Raw genomic sequence first — 27523 nt, 5'->3', positions numbered from 1 at the left:
GTTTGATGGTTTGTGCTGCAAAGGAGCTCATGGTTTTGAGGAAAGAGGGCAAATAAATGATCAGGAAGCAGTTATGAAGATCTTGTAGGTTGCCAGCCAATTTCATCACCCTTATGGTATATGAAGCGAGGAATTAAAACAGCCACCAAGAGAGGGCTGCAGGAGAAACATCCTTTATAAACAGATATGTTTCAATCACAGCAATAAAGAGAAGGGAACATTCAGACAAGAGTCTGAGGACATACGGGATTTTGTTGGTGAGGGACAAGTTTCAAAGGCACAGCAGAAAGGATCTGGTACTTATAAAGGGGTAGGAAGCTGGGTAAAATTAGGGGATAAGTGAGGTAAAAGGAGATAAGAATCTAGGCGATTATGAATAATCTGGAAGTCCTCCAATGGAAGCACCGCAGGTAGAAGATGATCTTACCAGAAACATACATTTCACTTAAATGATTAGTTTTCTAGTTGATGACATTAAAGCCTTAAATCCAGTTCTAATTTTAGGTGTGTTCTTGGCATTTGATTAATATCCTCCAGGCATACGGTAAAACAAGAATAAAAACCTTTTCAATTAATACCTCTGAATGCAGCTCACAATGATACATGGATTATGTTATGGTACTAACAGAGTTTCCTGAGAGGTCCAAAAGAGTAACCCATAAAAAGAAATTCAGAGGCAAAAAATTATCTTAGGTGAAGGGAAGATGAAAGCACAACACAGGGGAAGTCTGTACAACTGGACTAAACCAAAAGCAAAGAAGTTTCCTGAATACAACCAAAACGCTTCGAAGGCCACAGTATCAGCAACCAGGGTCTGGGTACCATGGTTTCAGGGGACAGCTAAATCAACTGGCATAACAAAATGTATTAAGAAAACATTCTGCATCCCACTTTGGTGAGAGGCATCTGGGGTCTTAAATGCTAGCAAGCGGCCATCTAAGATGCATCAATTGGTCTCAACCTATTTGGAGCAAAAGAGAATGAAGAACACCAAAGACATATGGTAAAGATTAGCCCAAGAGACAGAAAGGGCCACATAAACCAGAGACTCCATCAGCCTGACACCAGAAGAACTAGATGGTGCCCAGCTACCACCAACAGGGAACACAAAAGAGAATCCCTGATGGAGCAGGAGAACAGTGGGATACAGATCTCAAATTCTCGTTAGAGGGACCCTGACGGTCATGGTACCTGGACCCTTTGTTAGCCCAAGATCGGAACCATTCCCGAAGCCAACTCCACAGACAGGATTGGACTGGACTGTAAAAATGGACAATGATACTGAAGATGAGTGAGCTTCTTGGCTCAAGTGGACACTTCGAGTCCATGAGTGGAATTCCTGTCTGGTGGTGACATCAGAAGAAAGAGGGGGAGAGGAGCCAGTTAAATGGACTTGGGAATACAGGGTAGAGAGAAGGAATCTGCTGTCTCATTAGGAGGTGAGCAGCTGGGAGTGCATACCACGGTGTGTATGGCTTTTTGTATGAGAGACTGACTTGATCTGTAAACTTTCACCGTAAAGCAGAACAAAAGAACAAAAAGAAACCTAATGGATGATTAAAGTGATATCACAAAGGCACACTTGGATAAGATACACTTAGGGCCTGAATGAATCATGGCAAATTTACATAGTCACTCAAGGATGCCAGCAGTTAGAGAAAAGCAATCTACAAGATTAACACTCCTTGACTCTGAGAAATCAAATAATTTACAATCAGTCATAACTCAACTGTTAAGTGAATATTAGCATTTATTTTATGCCACATATGAGACTCAAAAATTAAGAGTTTCAAAGCAAAAAGGCTTGTATTCAGAAAAGGCATGGAAAATTTCATATGAAACTTTGCTTTCAATTAATTTAAAAGGGTTGATTAATAGAAGCTTTTAACTATCTGCATCAAATCCATCCGGACGGTCTCTGAAAAGAAAGGGTCAGAATAGGAGTTAACATGAACTGTAAATGTGTGTTGGGGTAAACGATAAAAGAAAATTTATACATATTTTGACAAAGACAGGTTTCCTTTTATTATACATTTAGTGGTATGATTCATTCAGCTACTATATACATACAACTTGTCCAATTTAGCTAAGTCAAGCAGCTTTCCTTACTTTAAAAATAAAAGATGAGACATCTCCCTGAATCAGAAGCCAGTGACTTATACTTCTTTAGGTGATCAGAGAATGTGAAGCTAAAAGCCAAAATAGTTTATAGCTCATGGGAATAGCTTTGGAAAAATCATTTTATACCTACATGCTTATGTTTATTCACATTAAAAACAAACTAATATTCAATCTATTCACAGTAATAAAAGGACAAAGTAGGAAAGGTAAATTATATGAACATGCTAAATAATTTACTTAATCAAATAGAACAAACGAAGTACTAATAACAACTAAACATTTAGAAAAACTTGGAGATACCTGGAATACAGTTTATCTTAGTACTCATTCATTCATTTATTTATCTGTAGTATTCTAGATACTACAGCCCTGGTGGCACAGTGGTTAAAAGCGCAGCTGCTAACAAAAAAGGTTAGCAGTTTGAATCCTTGAAAACCCTACAGGGCAGTACTACTCGGTCCTACAAGGTCGCTATGAGTTGGAATTGACTCCATGGCAACGGGTCTGGTTTTGTTCTAGATACTGAGAAGTCAGCAATGACCAAAACAAAGTCCTTGATATCATGGAAATTTTTCTTTAACACTCTAGTCAATTTCAATTTTAAGATTACCTGCTAGTAAGAATTTAACTTTGAAAAATGTCTACAGTAAAAAATATATAAAGCTAGTTAAGAATTCACCTCACTAAAACACTCCCTCCTTTCTATTTATTCAATACTGATAAGAGAATTTTTGACTAGCTTCTCATTACAAGAGATTATTCTAATTGTATTTTTGTTTAAGTAACAAGCTTTCATTCCCTGGAAGTTCAAATGCCACTGCCATTCCTATCATCGATTATTAGGAAATAATAGGAGACCACTCACTACAATTGTTCACATTTTGGGAGGAGGAGCCAAAATGGCAGAATAGATAGATGCTTCCGGTGAGCCGTCTTTACAACAAAGACCCGAAAAAACAAGTGAAATGAGAATATTTATGACAACCTAGGCGCCCTGAACATCAAAGGCAAGCTAAGAAAATGAACTCAGGGGAAGGAGGAGGAAGAGATGGCTCAGAAGCAGAAAGGAGTTACCAGACCTTAATCGCGGGGAGACCTCAGGCACCATTCCCAGAGCGGTGGCGGCAGGCTGGTACCAGCATTTGGCCGCAGTTTCCCCAGGGAGAAGCAGCCAGCCACGAAGCCTGCTCACACCTCTGGAACCAGAGAAGAACGGCGCTCTCGGCAAAAGCTAAATACTTGCATGTATTTCCCCCCCCGCCCCATTTCCAAGCCATCTCCAGTGGCTGAGTTCCCTGGGCCTGAGATACGCACCATTGAGCGCCTAGAGCCATCCGTTCGGCCTTGATGAAGGAATAAATTTGCAACTAGGGGAAAAGATAATATGCAAGCTCCACTGACTGGGGGAGCTCAGGACAGAAGCAGCTCCTGTCCAGGCATAAACGGTCCATGGACTTTGAGTGCCTTTCCCCTCTGCATGGACCAGTGTGGGCCTATTTTAGGAGAATAGGCCCTTGTTGGCAAACTTGAACCATTTCAGCTACGTGGCGGAGAGGTGGGTGTTTGATGTTTGACATTGCTTTGCCTATTAAACAGGGTCCTCACCTACCCACATCAGGGCCCTAAGGACTAGTAGCTCCACCCAGGTCACACAGCCACCCATGATAGGGCTCCAAAGATAACTTGTACCACCCAGTCCTTACAACCAAAAACACTGGGTGCCCATGGCCTGTCTGCAGAACCCACCCACCTGTAGAATCTAAGGAACAGGGACACGCTTTCCTCAGAGACACACGGCGGATGATTCTCAGTCCCCTGCCTTATTCAGAGTGTGACCCCCTGCTGCAAACAGATACCGGTACCTACACCAATCACCCCTGCCCATCTAAGACTGTAGGACAAAGCCTGTACCATACACTTGATGATCAGCTACCTGGACACCTGAGCTGAATTCATACAAGAAAAGTGAATGGCCTCCTAGACTGATATGCCTGATAACAGCTCTAGCCATCTGGGGACAGGAGGTCAGAGCTCCAAAGGCGAAAATAATTAAGCCAGCTCACCCAAGCAACCCATTTGGGCAGATCAATACAAAACAAGGAAAGAAGCTACGACACAGTAAGCAAACATATAATAAACCAATACAATAACTTATAGATGGCTCAGAGACAACAGTCAATACCAAGACATATAAAGAAATAAACGATGATCGCTTCAACAAGCTCTCAAAACAAAGCATCCAGGGATCTTCTAGATGAAAGTGCATTCCTGGAATTACCAGAGGCAGAATACAAAAGATTAATATACAGAACCCTTCAAGACATCAGGAAGGAAATGAGGCAATACACAGAACAAGCCAAGGAACACACAGATAAAGCAAATGAACAAATTAAAAAGATTATTCAGGAAAATAATTAAAAATTTAATAAGCTGGAAAAATCCACAGACAGCAATCAGAAATTCAGAAGATTAACAATAAAATTACACAAGTAGACAATTTTTTAGACAACTCAGTAGAAAGTAAGAGAAGCAGAAACGAACAAGTGGAAGGCAGAATTTCTGAATTTGAAGATAAAGCACGTGGCACCAATATATTTGAAGAAAAATCAGATAAAAGAGTTAAAAAAAAAAATGAAGAAACCTTAAGAATCGCATGGGACTCTATCAAGAGAAATAACCTATGAGTGATTGGAGTACCTGAACAGGGAGGGATAACACAGAGAATTGTTGAAGATTTGTTGGCAGAAAACTTCCCTGATATCATGAAAGATGAGAAGATATCTATCCAAGATGCTCATCGAACTCCACGTAAGGTAGATCTTAAAAGAAAGTCACTGAGACATATTATAATCAAACTTGCAAAAACCAAAGATAAACAGAGAATTTTAAGAGCAGCTAGTGATAAACAAAAAGTCACCTACAAAGGAGAGCCAATAAAAATAAGCTTGGACTACTCAGACACGATGCAGGCAAGAAGGCAATGGGAAAACTTACATAAAAAATTGAAGTAAAAAAATTGCCAGCCAAGAATTATATATCCAGCAAAACTGTCAATCAAATATGAAGGTGAAATTGGGACATTTCCAGATAAACAGAAGTTTAGGGAATTTGAAAAAAACCAAACCAAAATTGCAAGAAATACTAATGGGAGCTCTTTGGTTAGAAAATCAGTAATATCAGGTATAAACTCAAGACTAGAACACTGGGCAGAGCAAACACATGTCAACCCAGACAAGGATATCAAAAAACTAAACCAACATTAAAAAAATGCTCAAAACAGGGTAACAGTGATGTTATTACATAAAAGAAGACAACATTAAAACAATAAAGAGGGACTAAGAAATGTAGTCACAGATCTTCCACATGGAGAAGATAAAGAGATATAAAGAAATAAAATTAGGTTTAAATTTACAAAAATATGGGTAAATAATAAGGTAACCACAAAGGAGACAAATTACACATCAAAATAAAATACAAAAAAAAAATAGAGACTCAGAAGAAACAAAATCAACAACGACAAATATGAGGAAACAACAAAATATAATCTATTCAGCACATAAAATTAAGTGGGAAAAAGAAACTGTCAACAACACACAAAAAAAGACATCAAAATGACAGCACTAAATTCATACCTATCCATAATTACCCTGAAGGTAAATGGACTACATGCACCAATAAAGACACAGAGTGGCAGAATGGATTAAAAAACAAGATCCATCTAGATGCTGCCTACAAGAGACACACCTTAGACTTAGACACACACACTAAAACTCAAAGGATGGAAAAAAAATATCTCAAGTAAACAACAATCAAAAAAGAGCAAGAGTGGCAATATTAGTTTCTGACGAAACAGACTTTCAAATCCATCAGCAAGGATAAGGAAGGACACTATATAATGATTAAAGGAACAATACACCAAGAAGATACAACCATATTAAATATTTATGCACCCAATGACAGGGCCGCAAGACACATAAAACAAACTTTATCACCATTGAAAAGTGAGATAGACAGCTCCACAATAATAGTAGGAGACTTCAACACACCACTTTTGGTGAAGGACAGGACATCCAGAAAGAACCTCAATAAAGACACGGAAGATGTAAATGCCACAATCAAACAACTTGACCTCACAGACACATACAAAACACTCCACCCAAAAGCAACCAAGTACACTTTCTTTTCTAGTGCACATGGAACATTTTCTAGAATAGACCACGTATTAGGTTATAAAGCAAGCCTTAGCAGCATCCAAAACACTGAAATATTACAAAGCATCTTCTCTGACCATAAGGCCATAAAAGTGGAAAAAAACAGCAGAAAACGCAGGGAAAAGAAATCAAATACTTGGAAACTGAACAATACTCTGCTCATAAAAGACTGGGTTACAGAAGACATTAAGGATGGAATAAAGAAATTCACAGAATACAATGAGAATGAAAACACGTCCTATTAGAACCTTTGGAACACAGTGAAAGCAGTGCTCAGAGGTAAATTTATATCAATAAATGCACATATACTAAATGAAAGGGCCAAAATCAAAGAATTATCCTTACAACTTGAACAAATAGAAAGAGAGGAACAAAAGAAACCTGCAGGCAGGCACAAGAAGAAAACAAAAATTAGAGCAGAAGTAAATGAAACAGAAAAATAATTAAAAGAATTAACAAAGCTGGTTCTTTGAAAAAAATCAACAAAATTGATAAACCATTGGCCAAAATGATGAAAGAAAAACAGGAGAGGAAGCAAATAACCCGAATAAGAAATGAGAAGGGTGATATTACAACACACTCAACTGAAATAAAAAGAATCATATTGGATTACTATGAAAAACCGTACTCTAACAAATCTGAAAACCTAGAAGAAATGTACGAATTCCTAGAAACACACTACCTAACAAAACTAATACAAACAGAGGTAGAACAACTAAATAGACCCATAAAAAAAGAAGAGATTCAAAAGGTAATCAAAAAACACCCAACAAAAATAATCCTGGCCTGGACAGCTTCACTGCTGAGTTCTACCACACATTCACAGAAGAGTTAACACCACTATCACAAAAGGTATTTCAGAGCATAGAAAAGGATGGAATTCTACCAAACTCATTCTATGAAGCCACCATATCTCTGATACCAAAACCAGCTAAAGACACCACTAAAAAAGAAAATTACAAACCTATATCCGTCATGAACACAGGTGCAAAAATCCTCAACAAAATTTTAGCCAAGAGAATTCAACAAAATATCAAAAAAATAATTTGCCATGACCAAATGGGATTCACACCATGTATGCAGGGATGGTTCAACATTAGAAAATCAATTAATGTAATCCATCATATAAATAAAAGAATCACATGATTTTATCAATTGATGCAGAAAAGGCATTTGACAAAGTTCAACACCCATGCATGATAAAAACTCTGAACAAAATACAAATAGAAGGAAAATTCCTCCACATAATAAAGGGCATTTATACAAAGCCAATAGCCAATGTCATCCTAAATGGAGAGAGCCTAGAAGCATTACCCTTGAGATTGGGAAGAAGACAAGGATGCCCTTTAACACCACTCTTACTCAACATTGTGCTGGACGTGCTACCCTGAGCAATTAGGCTAGATAAAGAAATAAAGGGCATCCAGATTGGCAAGGAAGAAGTAAAACTATCTCTATATGCAGATGACATGATCTTATACCCAGAAAACCCTAAAGAATCCTCAAGAAAACTACTGAAACTAATAAAAGAGTTCAGCAGACTATCAGGATATAATATAAACACACAAAAATCAGCTGGATTCCTCTACACCAACAAAAAGAACATCGAAGAGGAAATCACCAAATCAATACCAGTTACAGTAGCCCCCAAGAAGATCAAATACTTAGGAATAAATCTTACCAGAGATGTAAAAGATTTATACAAAGAAAACTACAGAACACTTCTGCAAGAAACCAAGAGAGACCTACACATATGGAAAAACATACCTTGCTCATGGACAGGAAGACAACATTATAAAAACGTCTATTACCAAAAGCGATGAATAGTATTAATGCAATTTCCATGCAAATTCCAACGACATTTTTTAATGAGATGGAGAAAGAAATTACCAACTTCATATGGAAGGGAAAGAGGCCCCGGATAATTAAAGCATTACTGAAAAAGAAGAACAAAGTGGGAGGCCTTATTCTACCTGATTTTAGAACCTATTATACCACCACATTAGTCAAAACAGCCTGGCTGATACAACAACAGATACATAGACCAATGGAACAGAACTGAGAATGCAGACATAAATCCATCCACATATGAGCGGCTGATATTTGACAAAGGCCCCCAAAAGAGTTTAATGGGGAAAAGACGGTCTTTTTAACAAATGATGCTGGCATAACTGGATATCCATCTGCAAAAAAAAAAAAAAATGAAACAAGACCCATACCTCACTCCATGCAGAATAACGAGCTCAAAATGGATCAAAAGACCTAAATATAAAATCTAAAATGATAAAGATCATCGAAGAAAAAATAAGGGCAATGTTAGGAGCCCTAATACATGGCATAAACAGTATACAAAACATTACTAAGAACGCAGAAGACAAACTAGATAACTGGGAGCTCCTAAAAATCCAACACCTATGCTCATCCAAAGACTTCACCAAAACGGTAAAAGACTACCTACAGACTGGGAAAAAGTTTTTAGCTATGACATTTCTGATCAGTGCCTGATCTCTAAAATCTACATGATACTGCAGAAACTCAACTACAAAAAGACAAATAACCCAGTTAAAAAACGGGCAAAAGATATGAACAGGCACTTCACTGAAGAAGACGTTCAGGTAGCTAACAGATACATGAGGAATGCTCACGATCATTAGTCATTAGAGAAATGCAAAACAAAACTACAATAAGATTTCATCTCACTCCAACAAGGGTGGCATTAATCCAAAAAAACACAAAATAGTAAATGTTGGAGAGGTTGTGGAGAGACTGGAACACTTATACACTGCTGGTAGGAATGTAAAATGCTAAAACAACTTTGGAAATCGATTTGGCACTTCCCTAAAAAACTAGAAATAGAACTACCATATGATCCAGTAATCCCACTCCTTGGAATATATCCTAGAGAAATAACAGCCTTTACAAGAACAGATATATGCACACCCATGTTTACTGCAGCACTGTTTACAATAGCAAAAAGATGGAAGCAACCAAGGTGTCCATCAATATATGAATGGATAAATAAATTATGGTATATTCGCACAATGGAATATTACACATTGATAAAGACCAGTGATGAATCTGTGAAACATTTCATAACATGGAGCAATCTGGAAGGCATTATGCTGAGTGAAATTAGTTCGTTGCAGAAAGACAAATATTGTATAAGACCCCTATTATAAGAACTTGAGAAATAGTTTAAAAAGAGAAGAAAAAATTCTTTGATGGTTACAAGCGGGGGGAGGGAGGGAGGGTGGGAGAGGGAAATTCACTAATTAGATAGTAAATAAGAACTAATTTAGGTGACAGGAAAGTCAACACAGAATACAGGCGAGGTCAGCACAACTGGACTAAATCAAAAGCCAAGAAGTTTCCTGAATAAACTGAAATGCTTCGAAGGCCAGCGTAGCAGGGGCAGGGGTTTGGGGACCATGGCTTCAGGGGACATCTAAGTCAACTGGCATAATAAAATCTATTAAGAAAACATTCTACACCCCACTTTGGAGAGTGGCGTCTGGGGTCTTAAACGCTAGCAAGCAGCCATCTAAGATCCATCAATAGGTCTCAACCCACCTGGATCAAAGGAAAATGAACAACACCAAGGACACAAGGTAATTACGAGCCCAAGAGACAGAAAGGGCCACATAAACCAGAGACTACATCAGCCTGAGACCAGAAGAACTAGATGGTGTCTGGCTACAACTGATGACTGCCCTGACAGGGAACATAACAGAGAACCCCTGAGGGAGCAGGAGAGCAGTGGGATGTAGACCCCAAATTCTCATAAAAAGACCAGACTTAATAAGTCTGAGACTAGAAGGACCACAGTGCTCATGACCCCCAGACCTGTTGGCCCAGGACAGGAAACATTCCCAAAGCCAACTCTTCAGACATGGATTGGACTGGACAATGCGTTGGAGAGAGATGCTGGTGAGGAGTGAGCTTCTTGGATCAGGTGGACACTTGAGACTATGCTGGCATCTCCTGCCTAGTAGGGAGATGAGAGGGTGTTAGAAGCTGGCAAAACGGACATGAAAAGAGAGAATGGAGGGAGGGAGCGGGTTGTCTCATTAGGGGGAGGGTAACTGGGAGTATGTGGCAAGGTGCATGTGTTTTTATGAGAGAGAGAGACTGACTTGATTTGTAAACTTTCACTTCAAGCACAATAAAAATTATAAAACTCTTCACATTCCATATACAGGAAAAATAAAAACCTACGATAAACATACATCATTTCTCATAGGTACTCTGTAGTCTACATACTTCAACTAAAATAATCCTAATCCTAGGCTGCTAAGTAATAGAAAAGGATAAAACTTCCTCAAAACCCCATTGCCATGGACTCATAGCAACCCTATAGGACAAAGCAGAAATGTCCCATAGGGTTTCCAAGGAGCAGCTCGTGGATTCAAACTGCTTGACCCATTGCTATCAAATAGATTCCGACTTATGGCGATCCCATATGTTGCAAAGCAGACCTGCTCCATAGGGTATTCTTGGCTGTAATCTTCACAGAAGTAAATTGCCAGGCCTTTCTTCCTTGGTACAACTGGGAGGGTTCAAATTGTCAACCTTTCAGTTAGGAGTCGAGTGCAAACGATTGGTGCCACTTGTTGTTGTTAGGTGCCATCGAGTCAGTTCTGACTCATAGCTACTCCATGCACTAGAGAACAAGATACTGCCTGGCCCTACGCCATCCTTACAATGGTTATCCTTGAGCTCACTGTTGCAGCCACTGTGTCAATCCACCCCGTTGAGGGTCTTCCTCTTTTCTGCAGACCCTGTACTCTGCCAAGTATGATGTCCCTCTCCAAGGACTGATCCCTCCTGACAACATGTCCAAAGTATGTAAGACGCAGGCTCCCCATCCTTGCTTCTAAGGAGCATTCTGGTTGCACTTCCTCCAAGACAGATTCGTTCATTCTTTTGGCAGTCCATGGTATATTCAATATTCTTCGCCAACACCACAATTCAAAGGCATTAATTCTTTCTTCTTTCTTATTCATCGCCCAGCTTTCACATGCATAGGAGGCGACTGAAAATGCCATGGCTTGGGTCAGGTGCACATTAGTCTTCGAGGTGACATCTTAGCTTTTCAACACTTTAAAGAGGTCCTTTGCAGCAGATTTACCCAATGTAATGCATCTTTTGATTTCCTGACTGCTGCTTCCGTGGTTGTTGATTGTGGATCTAAGTAAAATGAAATCCTTGATAGCTTCAATCTTTTCTCCATTTAACGTTTTGCTCATTGGTCCAGTTGTGAGGATTTTTGTTTTCTCTATCTTGAGGTGCAATCCATACTGAAGGCTGTGGCCTTTGATCTTCATTAGTAAGTGCTTCAAGTCTTTTTCGCTTTCAGCAAGCAACGTTGTGTCACCCGCATGAAGCAGGTCGTGAATGTCTTCCTCCAATCCTGATGCCCCAGCCTTCTTCATGCAGTCTAGCTTCTCTGATTACTTGCTCAGCATACAGACTGAACAGGTGTGGTAAAAGGATACTACCCTGACCCACACCTCTTCTGACTTTAAACCAATCAGTATCCCCTTGTTTTTTCCAAACAACTACCTCTTGATCTATATAACGGTTCCTTATGAGCACAATTAAGTGTTCGGGAATTCCCATTCTTCGCAATGTTATCCATAATTTGTTATGATCCACATGGTTGAATACCTTTGCACAGTCAATAAACGACAGGTAAACATCCTTCTGGTATTCTCTGCTTTCAGCCAGGATCCATCTGACATCAGCAATGATATCCCTGGTTCCATGTCCTCTTCTGAAACCAGCCTGAATTTCTGGCAGTTCCCTGTCGATACACTGCTGCAGCCTTTTTGAATGACCTTCAGCAAAATTTTGCTTGCATGTGATATTAATGACATTGTTCTATACTTCCCACATTTGGTTGGATCACCTTTCTTGGGAATAGGCATAAATATGGATCTCTTCTAGTCAGTTGGCCAGGAAGCTGTCTTCCATATTTCTTGGCATAGATGAGTGAGCACCTCTAGCGCTGCATCTGTTTGTTTAAACATCTCAATTGATATTCCATCAATTCCTGGAGCCTTGTTTTTCACCAATGCCTTCAGAGCAGCTTGGACTTCTTCCTTCAGTACCATTGGTTCCTGATCATATGCCACCTCTTGAAATGGCTGAACATCGACCAATTCTTTGTGGTATAATGACTCTGTATTCCATCTTCTTTTGACGCTTCCTGCATCATTTCATATTTTCCCCATAGAATCCTGCACTATTGCAACCCGAGGCTTGAATTTTTTCTTCAGTTCCTTCAGCTTGAGAAACGTCAAGCATGTTCCTCCCTTTTGGTTTCCTGTCTCCAGCTCCTTACACATATCATTATAATACTTTACTTTGTCTTCTCGAGAAGCCTTTTGAAATCTTCTGTTCAGTTCTTTTACTTCATCAATTCTTCCTTTTGCTTTAGTTGCTCAACGTTCGTGAGCAAGTTTCAGAGTCTCCTCTGACATCTAGGTCTTTTCTTTCTTTCCTGTCTTTTCAATGACCTTTTGCTTTCTTCGTGGATGATGTCCTTGATGTCATTCCGCAACTCGTCTGGTCTTCAGTCACTAGTGTTCAACGCATCAAATCTATTCTTGAGATGGTCTCTAAATTCAGGTGGGATATACTCAAGGTTGTATTTTGGCTCTCGTGGACTTGCTCTGATTTTCTTCAGTTTCAGCTTGAACTTGCATAGGAGCAATTGATGGTCTGTTACACAGTCAGTCTCTGGCCTTGTACTGACTGATGATATTGAGCTTTTCCATCATCTTTCTACAGATATAGTTGATTTGATTCCGTTGTGTTCCATCTGCTGAGGTCCATGTGTATGGTTGCCGTTTATGTTGGGGAAAGAAGGTATTCGCAGTGAAGAAATTGTTGGTCTCGAAAAATTCTATCATCTGATCTCTGGCATTTTTTCTATCACTAAGGCCATGTTTTCCAGCTACCAATCCTTCTTCTTTGTTTCCATGTTTCGCATTCCAATCACCAGTAATTACCAATGCATCTTGACTACATGTTCGATCAATTTCAGACTTCAGCAGCTGATAAAAATCTATTTCTTCATCTTTGGCCTCAGTGGTTGTTGTGTAAATTTGAATAATATTCGTATTAACTGGTCTTCCTTGTAGGCGTAGGGATATTATCCTAACACTGACAGCATTGTACTTCAGGATAGATCTTGAAATGTTCTTTTTGACTGAATGCAACACCATCCCTCTTCAAGTTGCATTCCCAGCATAGTAGACTATATGACAGTCCAGTTCGAAATGGCCAATACCAGTCCGTTTCAGCTCACTAACGCCTAGGACAGCGATGTTTTTATGTTCCATTTCAATTTTTGACAATTTCCAATTTTCCTAGATTCACACTTTGTACATTCCAGGTTCTGATTATTAATGGATGTTTGCAGCTGTTTCTTCTCATTTTGAGTCATGCCACATCAGGAAATGAACATTCCAAAAGCTTTACTCTGTGCATATCATTAAGGCTGACTCTACTTTGAGGAGACAGCTCTTCCCCTGTGTTTTAAGTGCCTTCTAACCTGGGGGGCTCATCTTCCAGCACTATATCAGAAAATATGCTGCTGCTATTCCTGAGGTTTTCACTGGCTAATGCTTTTCAGAAGTAGACTGCTGGGTCCTTCTTCCTAGTCTGTCTTAGTCTGGAAGCTCAGCTGAAACCTGTTCTCAATGGGTGACCCTGCTGGTATCTGAATACCGGTGGCATAGCTTCCAACATCACAGCATCACGCAAGCCCCCACGGTATGACAAACGCAGAAACGTGGGGGTTGTGCCACCTAGGTACGTCTCTAGCTGTTAATATAAGGAGCCCTAGTGGTGCAATGATTAAGCGTTTCGGCTGCTAAACAAAAGGTCATGGTTCAATCCTACGAATGGCTCTGTGGGAGAAAAGACCTGCAAACTATTCCCATAAAGATCATAACCTCGCAAACCCTATGGGGCAGTTCTACTCTGTCCTATAGGGTTACTATGAGTCAGAATCAACTTAATGACACACAACCACCACCTATTAATATAGTAACCGTATCTACCCCATAACATTGTTTTGGTATTAAATTAGATAAGGCATAAAAAGCATTTAATGCAGAGTGATATCAGAAAGCCAGCAGAGTAGTAAACTACATGCTCCCACCCCACCATACAAACAAAAAAAAAAGCAGAAACTGTGAGAATTTTGTCGCAACACTGGAAAAACACAGTTTTTCACCAATCAAACAAATGCTATATCAAGAAAAAGGCAACTTTAAAACAGTAGGTAAGCTCTGTGGCTTTTTTTCTTATCTCCCCTGCCCCGTCGAGCACTTAAAGGATATGGTCAGCATTCCCAGTGTGGTACCCTAATTGCTGGTTCTGGAGAGTGAAAAGAAGATTTTATTAAAAAATTATGAAGTTTCTCAGTTCTAATCTGGGTGGCTACATAAAGGATTGAAGCAAGGAGCTTTTGGGGTGGGGGCGGGGTCAGGAAAGTGGGAGGCACTTCCTGAACACTGTAAGGCAAACAGGCAACCTGTAGCCGCCTGAGACAGTGCAATTGAAGCATACATCAGATTGTCTAAGAACTGGGAGGAAAAACCTGGGAGAGAGTTTCTTTGAGAAATAAGGGCATTTAAAAAAAAAAAAAAAGTATACTTTTTTTATATATATATAAAGGGGATTTAGAAAGTCCAGGGCAATTTGTATACCCAGAAAAGACCCGATAAGCTTTCGCTTTGGACTGATCGTTAGGCTCAGTGTAAGCCTGGCTAAGAGCTGAATGTAGGTGCCAGCACAGAGCCAATCTACACAGACTGAAAAAGATACTTGTCTTCTGTTGTTTTTGTTTTTTCTTTTAACTCCTGGCGTTCAAAGAAACCTGACAAAACACTGGCTGAACACAAACTAAAAGAATACAAACTTCAGTGACCATACACCTCAAGAAACACAAGCTTTGCAAAAAAAGTTTGAAAAAGTCACTAAACCAGTAGACTAGTACAGTCTTCAACAATCCAAAAGGGGGGAAAAAAAGGAGAGAGGGGGCAAAAAGCAAATCCTGAGGTACAGCAAGAAGTCAATTTCCAGAGCTTCCACACTATGATATTCAAATGACTAGCTGTCAACAAAAAATCAGTAAAGTTACCAAGCTACCAGTGGGGAAAGCATCATCTCTTCAACACATGATGCTGGGACACCTGGATATCTATATGCAGAATACTGAATCTGGACCTTTAAAATTTAAAAAACAAAAATTTTTTTAAAGAAAACGTAGGGGTAAATCTTCATGACCTTGGATTTGATGATGATTCTTAGATACAACACCAAAAGCAAGAGCAACAAGAACAAAAAATAGATACACTGCACCAGATCAAAATTAAAACCTTTTCTGTATCAATGGACATTATCAAGAAAGTGAAAAGACAACCTACAGAATGAGAGGAAATGTCTGAAATCATATATCTGATAAGGGTTTGTCATGGATTGAATTGTGTCCCCCCAAGATATGTATCAACTCAGCTGGGCCACAATTCTAGTACTGTCCACCATTCTGTCATCTGGCGTGATTTTCCCATGTGTTGTAAACCTATCTCCATGTTGTTAATGAGGCAGGATTAGATGCAGTTATGTTAACGACACAGGACTCAATCTACAAGATTAGGTTATGTCTTAAGTCAATCTCTTTTGAGATATAAAAAACAGAATCAAGCAGACAGAAAGGGGGACCTCACACCACCAAGAATGCAGGTCCAAGAGGGGAACCCATCCTTTGGACCTGAGGTTCCTGTGCTGAAAAACTCCTGTTGTAGTTGTTGTTAGGTGCCACCGAGTCGGTTTCGGTTCCGACTCATAGCAACCCTATGGAAACAGAATGAAACACTGTCCAGTCCTGCGCCATCCTCACAATCCTTGTTATGCTTGAAACCACTGCTGCCGCCACTGTGCCAATCCAACTGTTGAGAGTCTTCCTCTTTTCTGCTGACCCTCGACTTTACCAAGCATGACGTCCTTCTTCAGAGACTGGTCCCTCCTAATAATATGTTTAAAGTATGTGAGACGAAGTCTCCTCATCCTTGCTTCTAAGGAGCATTCTGGCGGTATTTCTTCCAAGACAGATTCGCTCGTTCTTTTGGCACTTCATGGGATAGGCAATATTCTTCACCAACACCACAACTAAAAGGCATCAATTCTTCTTCGATCTTCCCTATTTATTGTTCAGCTTTTGCATGCATACGAGGTGACTGAAAACACCATGGATTGGGTCAGGTAAACCTTAGTCCTCAAAGTGACATCTTTGTTTTTTAACACTTTAAAAAAGGTCTTTCGCAGCAGATTGTCCAATGCAATGCGTCTTTTGATTTCTTGACTACTGTGTCCATGGGTGTTGATTGTGGATTCAAGTAAAGTGAAATCCTTGATGACTTCAATCTTTTCTCCGTTTATCAGGATGCTACTTATTGGTCCAGTTGTGAGGATTTTTGTTATCTTTATGTTGAGGTGTAATCCATACTGAAGCCTGTAGTCTTTGATCTTCATCAGTAAGTGCTTGAAGTCCTTTTCACTTTCAGCAAAGCAAGGTTGTGTCATCTGCATAACACAGGTTGTTAATGAGTCTCCCTCCAATCCTGATGCCCATTCTTCTTCATACAGTTCAGCTTCTCTGATTATTTGCTCAGCATATAGAATGAATATATATGATGAAAGGTTACAACCCCGATACACACCTTTCCTGACTTTAAACCACGCAGTATCCCCTTGTTCTGTTCAAACAACTGCCTCTTGATCTATGACAGGTTCCTCATGAACACAATGAAGTGTTCTGGAATTTCCACTCCTCCCAACGTTATCCATAATTTGTTATGATGCACAAAACCGAATGCTTTTGCGCAGTCAATAAAACACAGGTAAACATCTTTCTGTCATTCTCTGATTTCAGCCATGATCCATCTGACATCAGCGATGATATCCCTGGCTCCACATCCTCTTCTGAATCTGGCCTGAATTTCTGGCAGTTCCCTGTCGATGTGCTGCTGTAACCGCTTTTGAATGATCTTCAGCAAAATTTTACGTGTGTGTGCCATACTAATGATATTGTTCAATAATTTCTGCGTTCAGTTGGGTCACCTTTCTTTAGAATAGGCATAAATATGGTTCTCTTGCAGTCTTCCAGGTAGCTGTCTTTCAAATTTCTTGGCACAGACGAGTAAGCACTTCCAGTACTGCATCAGTTTGTTGAAATATCTCAACTGGTATTCCTTCAATTTCTGGAGACTTGTTTTTTGCCAGTGTCTTCAGTGCTGCTTGGACCTCTTCCTTCAGTACCAACGATTCCTGATCATATTCCAGCTCCTGAAATGATTGAACATCGAACAGTTCTTTTTGGTACAGTGACTCTGTGTATTCATTTCATCTTCTTTTAATGCTTCCTGCGTCGTTCAGTATTTTGCCCGTAGGATCCTTCAATACTGCAACTCGAGATTCGAATTTTTTCTTCAGTTCTTTCAGATTGAGAATTACCAAGTATGTTCTTCCCTTTTGGTTTTCTAACCCTTACACATTGTCATTATAATACTTCACTTCGTCTTCTCAAGCTGCCCTTTGAAATCTTCTGTTCAGCTCTTTATTTCATCATTTCTTCCACTTGCTTTAGCTACTCAACGTTCAAAAGCAAGCTTCAGAGCTCTTCTGACATCGATTTCAGAGTCTCTTCTGACATCCATCTGGTGGCACAGCTCTCAGTATCACAGCAACACAAAAGCCCCCACAATATGACAAAATGACAGATGCGTGGCGGAAAGAGAAGTTCCTTGGGCAGGAGATGATTGATGACAAGGACCTTCCCCCAGGGGTGACAGAGAGAGAGAAAGCCTTCCCCTGGAGCTGACACCCTGAATTCGTACTTCTGGCCTCCTAAACTGTGAGAGGATAAGCTTGTTTGTTAAAGCCCTCCACTTGTATTTCTGTTATAGCAGCACTAGATAACTAAGACAGGGTTTAATATCCAGTATACACAAAAAACTCCTACAACTTAACAACAAGACAACCCAATTAAAAACTGGACCAAAAGGAATAAACATTTTTCACATGAGTAAATGTTCAACATCATTTAGAAAATGCAAATAAAAACCACAATGAGATACCATTTCATACCCACTTTTTCAGGATATTACTGAAGCCCTGGTGGCATAGTGGTTAAGGGCTCAGGCAACTAATCAAAAGGTTGGCAGTTCTGATCTACAAGTCACTCCCTGGAAACCTTAGAGGGCAGTTCTGCTCTATTCTGTAAGGCTGCTATGAGTCAGAATCGACTTGACAGCAATTTTTTTTTTTTTGGTAGGATATTACCAAAAAAAGGAAAATAAAAAGTGTTCTCCAGGATATGGAAAAACTGGAAACCTTGTATTTTGCTGGTGAGAATGTAAAATGGTGTATGTAGCCCTATGGAAAAGTCTGGCAGTTCCTCAAAAAGTTAAACATAGAATTACCATTTGACATAGTGATTCCACACCTAGCTTCGTATTCAAAGGAACTGAAAGCAGGGATTCAAACAGACTCTTGTACATCAATGTCTGCAGCAGCATTATCTGCAATAGTGAAAGGTAGAAACATTCCAATTGTCCATCAACAGATGAATGGATGAATAAAACATGGTACATCCAAACAATGGAGTATTATTTAGCCATAAAAAAATAAAGTTTTGATATATGCAACAACATGGATGACCCCTCAGAAAACACTATGTTCAGTGAAATACACCAAACACAAAAGGACAAATATCAGATGATTCTACTTATGTGAAATATCTAGAATATGCAAATTCATAGGGACAAAAAGTAGATTAGAGGTTACCAGGGGACAGAGGGAGGGAAGATGGGGAGTTATTACCCAATGAATTCAAAGTTTCTGTTTGGGGTGCTGAATAGGAACTGGCTCAGATAAAAATGACTGTAAAGCCTTATGAAAATTACAAGACAATTTCGAAGTATAATAACAAAGAAGGATTTGCTCAACAGTTTTGAAACATAAAATATAACAAAAGGAGAGAAAAAGTGACTGGGTATGGTGACTACTTGGCAATAACAGGTATTCAATAAATGTCACTTCCTTGTTCCTCAGTCCTTTTCAACTACTACCGTAGTGAAATTTATACGTGTCAGTTTTGTTATATTTGCCAATAATTTATTTCTCTATATTTTAATAAAGCCAGAAAAATAAAATTCATCTTTGATACCAAATGGGGGGGGGGCTGCTTAGTGCTCAGTCATAAATCAGAGCATAATACATCATCATCTAAAAAAAAAAGGTAGTAAGTTCTCAATAAATAGCAGCTTACATTTATCATTATCACCATCCCAAAAACCAGAAGTTGGGAAAGGAAGTAAACAAGTTACTATAAGGATATTAAAAGATTTCTTTACCAACGGTGGGCGGGAAGTAGGGGTGGAACTATACAGTTTTAGTTTATACCTGAAGTAGTATAATGTTGTTTGGGTAGCCTGTGATAAGTTAAAGATATATATTTTAAATCCTAGATCAACCATTTAAAAAAAGAGAGATACAGCTAATAAATCAATAAAGGAGATAAAATAGAACACTAAAAATAATAGCTAATAAGTCAATAAAGGAGAAAAAAAAAGATTTCTTTACATATTGGCAAAATTAACAACATGTATATACTCCTCAAACCAAGCAAGAGAGTTAAAGCATCAGTAATGCTGAAGTTACCACTATCCAGGACTCCTACAAACGGCCAAGTGTGGGTGAATTTTCAACAATCAAATAAAAGCTTCACTAATAAGACACTTTATCAACATTTTACTTGTTATTCCAAAGACTCAAAAATATTTCCTATCTTCAAAAACATTATATATTTCTTTCCTTACATTTCAAGGGAGAGTTAGCAGACATTCCTCTACTCCCTACTCCCCCTCACAACACAAAACAAAGGAGTTAAGACCATTTAAAAGATATTGTTATCTTCCAGCCCCATTGTGCCATCTTGAAAATTTCTATAACAGTTGTACTCAAAAAATAATAAACAATAAAAACAAACCCAAGTAAACAAACAAGCAGAAAAATTCTTATGCTTAAATGAATCTACAAAGTGAGGGACTCCCAATAAAAGAATTAACAAATATAAGACGAGAAGTAAAACAAAAATACTGGTAAGAATTTTTAATTTAAAAACTGCAATCTCTCAAAGGATCTTAAAGAAAACCAAGAAATCCCCAAATGGAGAGGTGACTAAACATCCATGAACACTCACCCAACCATTGGTAGGAGACCTCTTGGAGACCGAGATGCTTGAATTAGCTGAAATAGTACCAAGTTTTTACTGATTACTCTTAATAGGGCAATGGAGCACAGGTTAACTCCACACTATCAAAAAATTGAAGTCATTATTACAGGTAATTCTAGCTACTACCATTACAACTGACTCGAAGGAAAAGGCAATTCAGTAATGAGTTCTAAGGTAAACAAAACTTACTGTGTGCATGTGTGTAAATGTGTATATTTCTTCCTGTTCTCATAATGATGTAAGTCTTATGGCATAATTCTTCAAGTATAACTATACTGACAATAAAATTTTCTAAATTAATAAAAGTATTATAAATTTCTTTTCAAAATCATGTAAAATATTTCAATAATGGTTCAAATCAATGTTTCCAAAAAAAGAATTTTTTCTTTTACAATAATACCAATTTTTCAACATGAATATTGTAATTCCTTCAGTAATACACTGGATAAGGTTTTCAGTCCCTCGCACTTAAAAAAAAAAAAATACAGTTCTTAAGTTCAGACTCTTTAATTATACTAATGATTGTCTTAACCAGATGATTCTCACATTTCAATACATAAAAGAACTCATGTGTAAATAAAACTCATTCCAAAAGGCAAGGACTACTTAAAACCTTATTAATGATTAAAACCTGAAAGTTTCCAACAATTTAATAAAAAAAAAAAATCAGATGATACCCAATCCAAAGAATTTGAGGAAGGCAGAGTCAACACCTATATGAAAATATGGTAACGTTTTTCTCCAACTCTAGAAGCTGGGAGGTTGGATGATTTTTTTCTCCCAACTAATTCCAAAGGTCTATGTCATAAAAATTAAAACACTTTACTACCACAGGAATGGTGAATAACAAGTGGCAAAGGTATAAAAACTGCTTCTGCCTGATATATATGTGCCAAGTAGGGTAACAAATGAAACAAGCCCTATTTGGTTTGAATAGTTGAGATAGACAGGAAGCAAAAGAACACTGACTTTTTAATGTAAAGTAAGCCTATTCAAAGCACAAAATAATCAAACAGCAAGCCACTAAATATGCTCCAACTTGACTGACGAATGACTTAACTGTTACATATTTAAAGATAACCACATAGTATCATATATCCCTGAACTGATAATCTGTAGTGCCCTTCCTCTGCTTATTCACACATCAGAACAGGATACATGACTCATATATAAATGTACACACACACACAAATACATATATACATACGTATACATATATATATGTATGTGTGTGTCTTACCTATCCAGATGTAACTGCTTTTTAATGCGACTATAATATTAGTTACTGAACACTTAAGTGATGTATGCCATATTAGCGGAGTGAGATGAACTGGATTATAAAATTTTTAGTGGATACAGAGAACTAAGATTTTTACTACATACCACATTTTCTACGGAAAGAATATTCCACATATTCTCCAACAAAGAAAAGAACTCAGTGAACTTAGTTTCAACAATCAATATAAAATTCTGCTGATTTCCCATGATGAAAAACTGACTTCCATCAATTTTGCTCTAAACAGCTAATACATCAATTTTGATGCTTGTTTCATAATAAATGCTATAATTATAAATGAACAAATGAAAAAGATCATTTCACAAAATAAAATTTAATGACCAGAAAACAAATATTACAACAAATTACTATATTTTCTGTTTGGATAGACCTTTCATCTCTTACATGTTATAACTAAAAACATTTTCTATTCTCTGCTCTTAGAAATTCTTCAATGATTTCACCACAAGTAAGCAGCCGAACAATATCCACTTCCATACATAGTAAGGATAATGAATCAAGTATTTCTTGAATCACTGCTACATGCTGAAGGTTTCTGAGTCTCGTTAGGGACGAAAATGATTGTTCTGTTGTGCAGTTTGTGATCATTAGCTAGGAATATGCATAAAGTAATTTCAACCTCAGGAAATGTGCACTGTATATTACCTTCTATTACAGAATCATACATCCTACATGAGTAAAACCTGTCTTCCCTGAATCTGTAAACTTAGTTCTCAAGTAAAAATGAAATTGTTGCACTTCTCCATAAAGGTTTGTATTGAAGTCATCAGGATAAGCCTGCACTAATTTCTTGGATGTCTTCATGTATTCCACACTGTTTAAGAATGAAAAATCTATATGAAAGAAGTTCATACACTTTTGTCCTTCTTTTCATCCAAGATTCAAGTCTGTCAGTGGTAGTGTAGTACGTGGTTATACAAAATTCATCTCTGCCACTCAATCATATTTCTGGAGCACTTTCGTCATTTATTTGTTTCTTTCTAATGGTTTTGCGATGATGAACTGCTTGATAATCAGTATTTGGCAGTGTTTTTTTCGTTGTATTTTCAAATTTTTCAATATCTTCTCTTAAATTATGCAAATGCCCCATTTAATGACTGGTAAAAAAATTTTTTTTTTTTTTTTTAAAGATTAAAGCATGTTACTTTTGAATCTTGGAGAGCTTGACTGATCTGACGAAAATGCTACAATATATTATTCCACATAACCAACATAAATGCACACTCTAGTGTTTGCATTTTGTTGACAATGTTTTCAGCTTCTTGTTTGATATCTTTTTGTATCCGGTCTTCAACAATATTTTCTAAGGCATCTAGAATTTGAGTGTATAATTCCAGGATTACACTCGTTGCTACAGCATGTGCTTCCCAAAGTGTATTAGAAAGACATTTTAATACTCAATCATTGCCCAAATATGTTTTAAGAACTGCCCATCGGTAAGTAGAGGCAGCAAAATATGTGTAGAATAACTGGACAGTAGAAAAAAAATCAACTGCATTTGGACAAAAATCCCCTGAGCTGCATACTACAAGATTAACTGAATGCACGGCACATGGTATGAAAGTGGCATATTCATTACATTCTGAAATTTTCTGTTGCATGCCTTTATAACATCCTAACATATTGGCAGCATTGTCATAGGACTGGTCTTTGAACATAGAAAAATCAATTTCGCAAACTTCACATAAATAGCTAAGTATCTAATCTGCAATTTCTTCACTGGTATGACTTCTTAAGCTAGTAAATGTGATAAATCACTCGACAGGTTTCCCGTCTGTTGGAGATATGTATCTTAAAACGACACGTAGCTGATTTGTATGAGAAAGATCAGGAGTGGAATCTACAGACAAACTGAAATACTGAGCTATGCTTATTTCACTGAAAACAGTTGATGTAACTTGATCACTTACTAATTCTTCACATGTTGTTTCAGGCATATGTGATGGGCTGCCCTTTCCTGTGTTATCGTATTTTGAGAAATGATCTGCTAAAAATGGATCAAACTGAGCAATAAGTCCGAGTAAACCCCCAAATTTTCCATTTTTGTAGGGACCCAAACACTTCTGCTTCTTCCTCAAAAAGATAATCCACGTTCAGCAACTGCTTTAATGACAGCAACAATGCACTGCAAGACAGCTTTCCAGTACTGTTCTTTATTAATTTTTGTTTCCAATTCATGAGTGAAGTCAAAACTATGTCTTTGGTTTAAAGATGACAACGTAAAATCTCTGTGAATTGAACTGTTTTCATGTCTATCAACCACACTTGAATCGCATCAATCGCTAAAGCCATCTGTATCAAAAGGAGAATTAAATGACTTAGAACCAAATAGTTTGCAAACAAAACAATATACAGAGCTGACTGATGGGGCATATAGTACTCATTCCTTCTTATAATTCTCACTATTAGCTTTCCACCCTAGAGATATATTCTGGCTATAGAACTTTGTTTTCTTACCATCCAGAAATTTTCTACATCCAGAATTTTCAAATGGTCTACCATGATGTTGACAGTGCCTTGGCCCTTTTTCAATCCAATAATTTACATCATTAGATCAAACTGAGCAATACAAAGCAGGATCTGTATTTCTGTTATTTATAGGATGTGCAGATGCGACAGTTCCACATTCTAAAATAGCTTCACTTTCTCTACCATTTATTAATTTTTTTACTACAGCAAGAAACAGATGCAGAATTCGGGACAAATTCTGTTATATTCGTATTGCTAGTAGTAATTTCAGCACTAGTGGTACTAGTACAACAATTTGCACTTTTAAACTCGTGTGATCGACGGAAGAAGTCTCTTCTGATTCATTATGTTTTAAAAAGGAAATTAATTTTGTAATTCTCTTTAGTGATTCATAAGTCCTTTTCTTTTTATCTTCTTTGAGCTTTCGCTTTTGTGCTCCAGTTAGATGTTGCCGTTTCAGTTTACCTGGATATAAAATTATGTCACTGTTTAAATTTGCTTCTACTGTAGCAAATACATTTGAATAACTGAAAATACTTAAAATTTATAAAACAAAGTTTATAAAATAAAATTCATATTTGAATTTGGATATTCATACAAAAATTTATATTTGAAAATCAGTAAGTAAAAAAAAAATCAAGTTGGAACACGTAATTTCGGTTTTCAGGTATGAAATGGTCAAAAGAAATAGTACGCACGAGGCAGTTGGAAATAATTACAATTGCTTGTCATACAATGTCTGTTGTCAGGCCCTTTGCAGATCTCAGCGTTTTTCATCTTGAAATAATACTTAAAAACTTGCACACTCACATTCTGTTCTTTGATGGATGGGTCTTCACAGTTCATTGGACTACTGCTGATACCCGAAAGAGGCGAGAGTGATGACAAAAAGCATGATACCAATACAAGAGTATTAACAATCTGAAGGCGTGTTTTGGTTTATTTTGCATAGTACCAGATAGGTCACAAGTCACGTGGTTATACTGCCCCTGGCGTGTTCTCACGTGGTTGATGAGACAGAATGGAATGTGAGGTTATACCCGACTGGTCCAAAATGAAAAAGAAAATATAACTGTTACTGTGTACAAAATTTGTAAAATAGTACCAATTTCATTTAATGCCCTATGAGTTCCCTTCCACTATGGTGCTTGCTTTTCCTTGTGTCCTGTTTGCACATCAACGGGTGATCCCTTTGACAACAAGTGCCCCTGTTTTATTGCTGCCCTAAGCATGTGGTTACCTTGCTTCTTGGGTAATCCGTCCCTGGCCAAGGGGATGAGTGGAGCTGGAATGCAGCCTGTACTCTGCTCTCCAGCTGTGAGCCCTAGCTGAGAGCTCCAGAGGGAGCATCTTTTCTAAGTCACACAGACTCCACACAGAGTCGCTTTCCTGACTGGACTCGCTGGTTGTTTGATGCCACCTGTGGTGACAGGACTTCCTTGGACTTCCTTAATGCGGCCTTTTGCCTTGGTTCTTTGGAAAAACAACTCGAAAGATTCATCCTCTAAGCCTTAAGGAGTTACCTTTGCCCTAGTTTTCTATCCCAGAGGGTTTGTTACTTTTGACCAGGTTGACTGACATTTACTGGGTAAGTTGTAAACAATTTGCTGTAATTCTTTTTGTCCAGTCCTGGGCTGCAGCCTGCCCTGTGATTGGTATGCACTTAACAGAAATTGGTCAATAGACTAAGTGAATGAAGTGAGCTGTAGCCTAGCCATGTATGTCTACTATGTAAATGAAGTGTCTGGCCTACCAGGAGAGTACTGGTCAGTTTGTACCCCTGGTGAGAGTACCACGACTTGAAACTGACAAGTTTATCTATTTAGGCAGCCAGCCCCACAGAGAGTTTTGAGACAGAAAGACCCAAGATGAGAACCAGCAGGAAGAAGCAGAAGGAAGTAGAGAAAGAGTGGAGGCAAGGAACCTCCTAAGTGAGCTGTAACACTGGTTAAGGACTGGAACACCAAAGACATCAAAAGGCCCAGAAGGGACTGAGGCACAGAGCCGGTGGCAAAAGGCCCAGAAGGGGCCCAGAGGTAGCACTGGAAGTGACAGGCGGCAAGACCAAGAAGATACTGTACTCAGGGAGCTGAAAGGAGCCTGTACTTAAGGGGGTAGGGAGAAGGCCTGCACTACTCAGAGGAGCTGAGAGAGCAGTCCTGCATTGAAGAAGGAAAGCTTTATCTACATGCTTCCTGATCCTGATCCCAAGTTGTACCCTGTTAATTCCTTAATAAGCCACTTAACTGTAAGTACGGTCTGTGAGTTCTCTGTGACCGATGCAATGGATACTGAACCCAAAAGAGAAGTAGAGAATGCCATGGGAGGGACAGCTGGTGTCAGAATTTGTAAAAAGGTTGGAGAGTGGATGTGTGCCTGACCTCCACCTCAAAGGAATCAGCTTTGTGTTGATTCTGGTCATTGTTCCCCTGAGGTTAGACAGTTTCTGATGCTACTACTACTACTAGTACTACTAGTACTACTACTACTACTACTACTACCACCACTGCCACCCCTACCCTTCTGCACTACTCCTTCCTTATAATTTTGCTATCTTCTCATTTCGTCAGGCCAGACTAGTAAAGCAAAGACAAAAATATTAATACCCTGCCCACCGCCTACTTAGCAGGAATCTTCTCCCTGCTCTATCTTTTTTTATATTTTATCTGTAGTTGGATAGAAGTCTGCTAGTCTCCAAGGTAGAAAGGTGCAGTGAGCTGGCACACAAAGCTTATTTTGGACTCCTTTTTTCAAGCTTAAAAATCTGACTTTATGCAAAGGTTCTTTGTTGTTGATCCTATACAATAACCCTTTCAAAATAAATGCAGGGATTAGATACTAATGTCACAAATGTGCTTTGGCAAGCAATAAATACCAAGCTTATTCCTGAAATCTAACCTCTCAAGAACAGAAGTGTCCTAAACATGAAACATTCCATGACAACGAGAACTTTCTTCACCGGTCTGTGAAATCCTTCCACTTGTCTATCATAGACACTCTGGGAGAAAAAATAACTAGTTGAAATACAAAGAGATTAATGGCAAAGACACAATGAGGTATATTCAGGCCAAGATATGAATATAGATCTCACTGGTCGTCCAATAACGGTCTCTCACT

General features: G+C 38.4%; 1 protein-coding gene across 22 annotated transcripts in view; it reads right to left on the bottom strand.

Moving 5' to 3' along the window:
* LCORL (ligand dependent nuclear receptor corepressor like) overlaps window positions 1–27523 on the bottom strand; it is a 217266-nt gene that overhangs the window by 113827 nt on the left and 75916 nt on the right. Inside the window, exon 5 of one of the 22 annotated variants that reach the window (XM_049887005.1) lies at window positions 20608–20654. The exons of 19 other annotated variants lie outside the window; for them this stretch is intronic. In XM_049887005.1, coding sequence (XP_049742962.1) covers window positions 20608–20654 — 47 coding nt within the window. 2 more of the 22 variants (XM_049887001.1, XM_049887004.1) reach the window with 2 other exon arrangements.

Source organism: Elephas maximus, chromosome 5, assembly GCF_024166365.1.
Source record: "Elephas maximus indicus isolate mEleMax1 chromosome 5, mEleMax1 primary haplotype, whole genome shotgun sequence".
In the NCBI taxonomy this organism is placed as follows: domain Eukaryota; kingdom Metazoa; phylum Chordata; class Mammalia; order Proboscidea; family Elephantidae; genus Elephas; species Elephas maximus.
The sequence above is the reverse complement of the archived record's forward strand: the minus strand, read 5'-3'. Positions and strand labels throughout refer to the sequence as shown.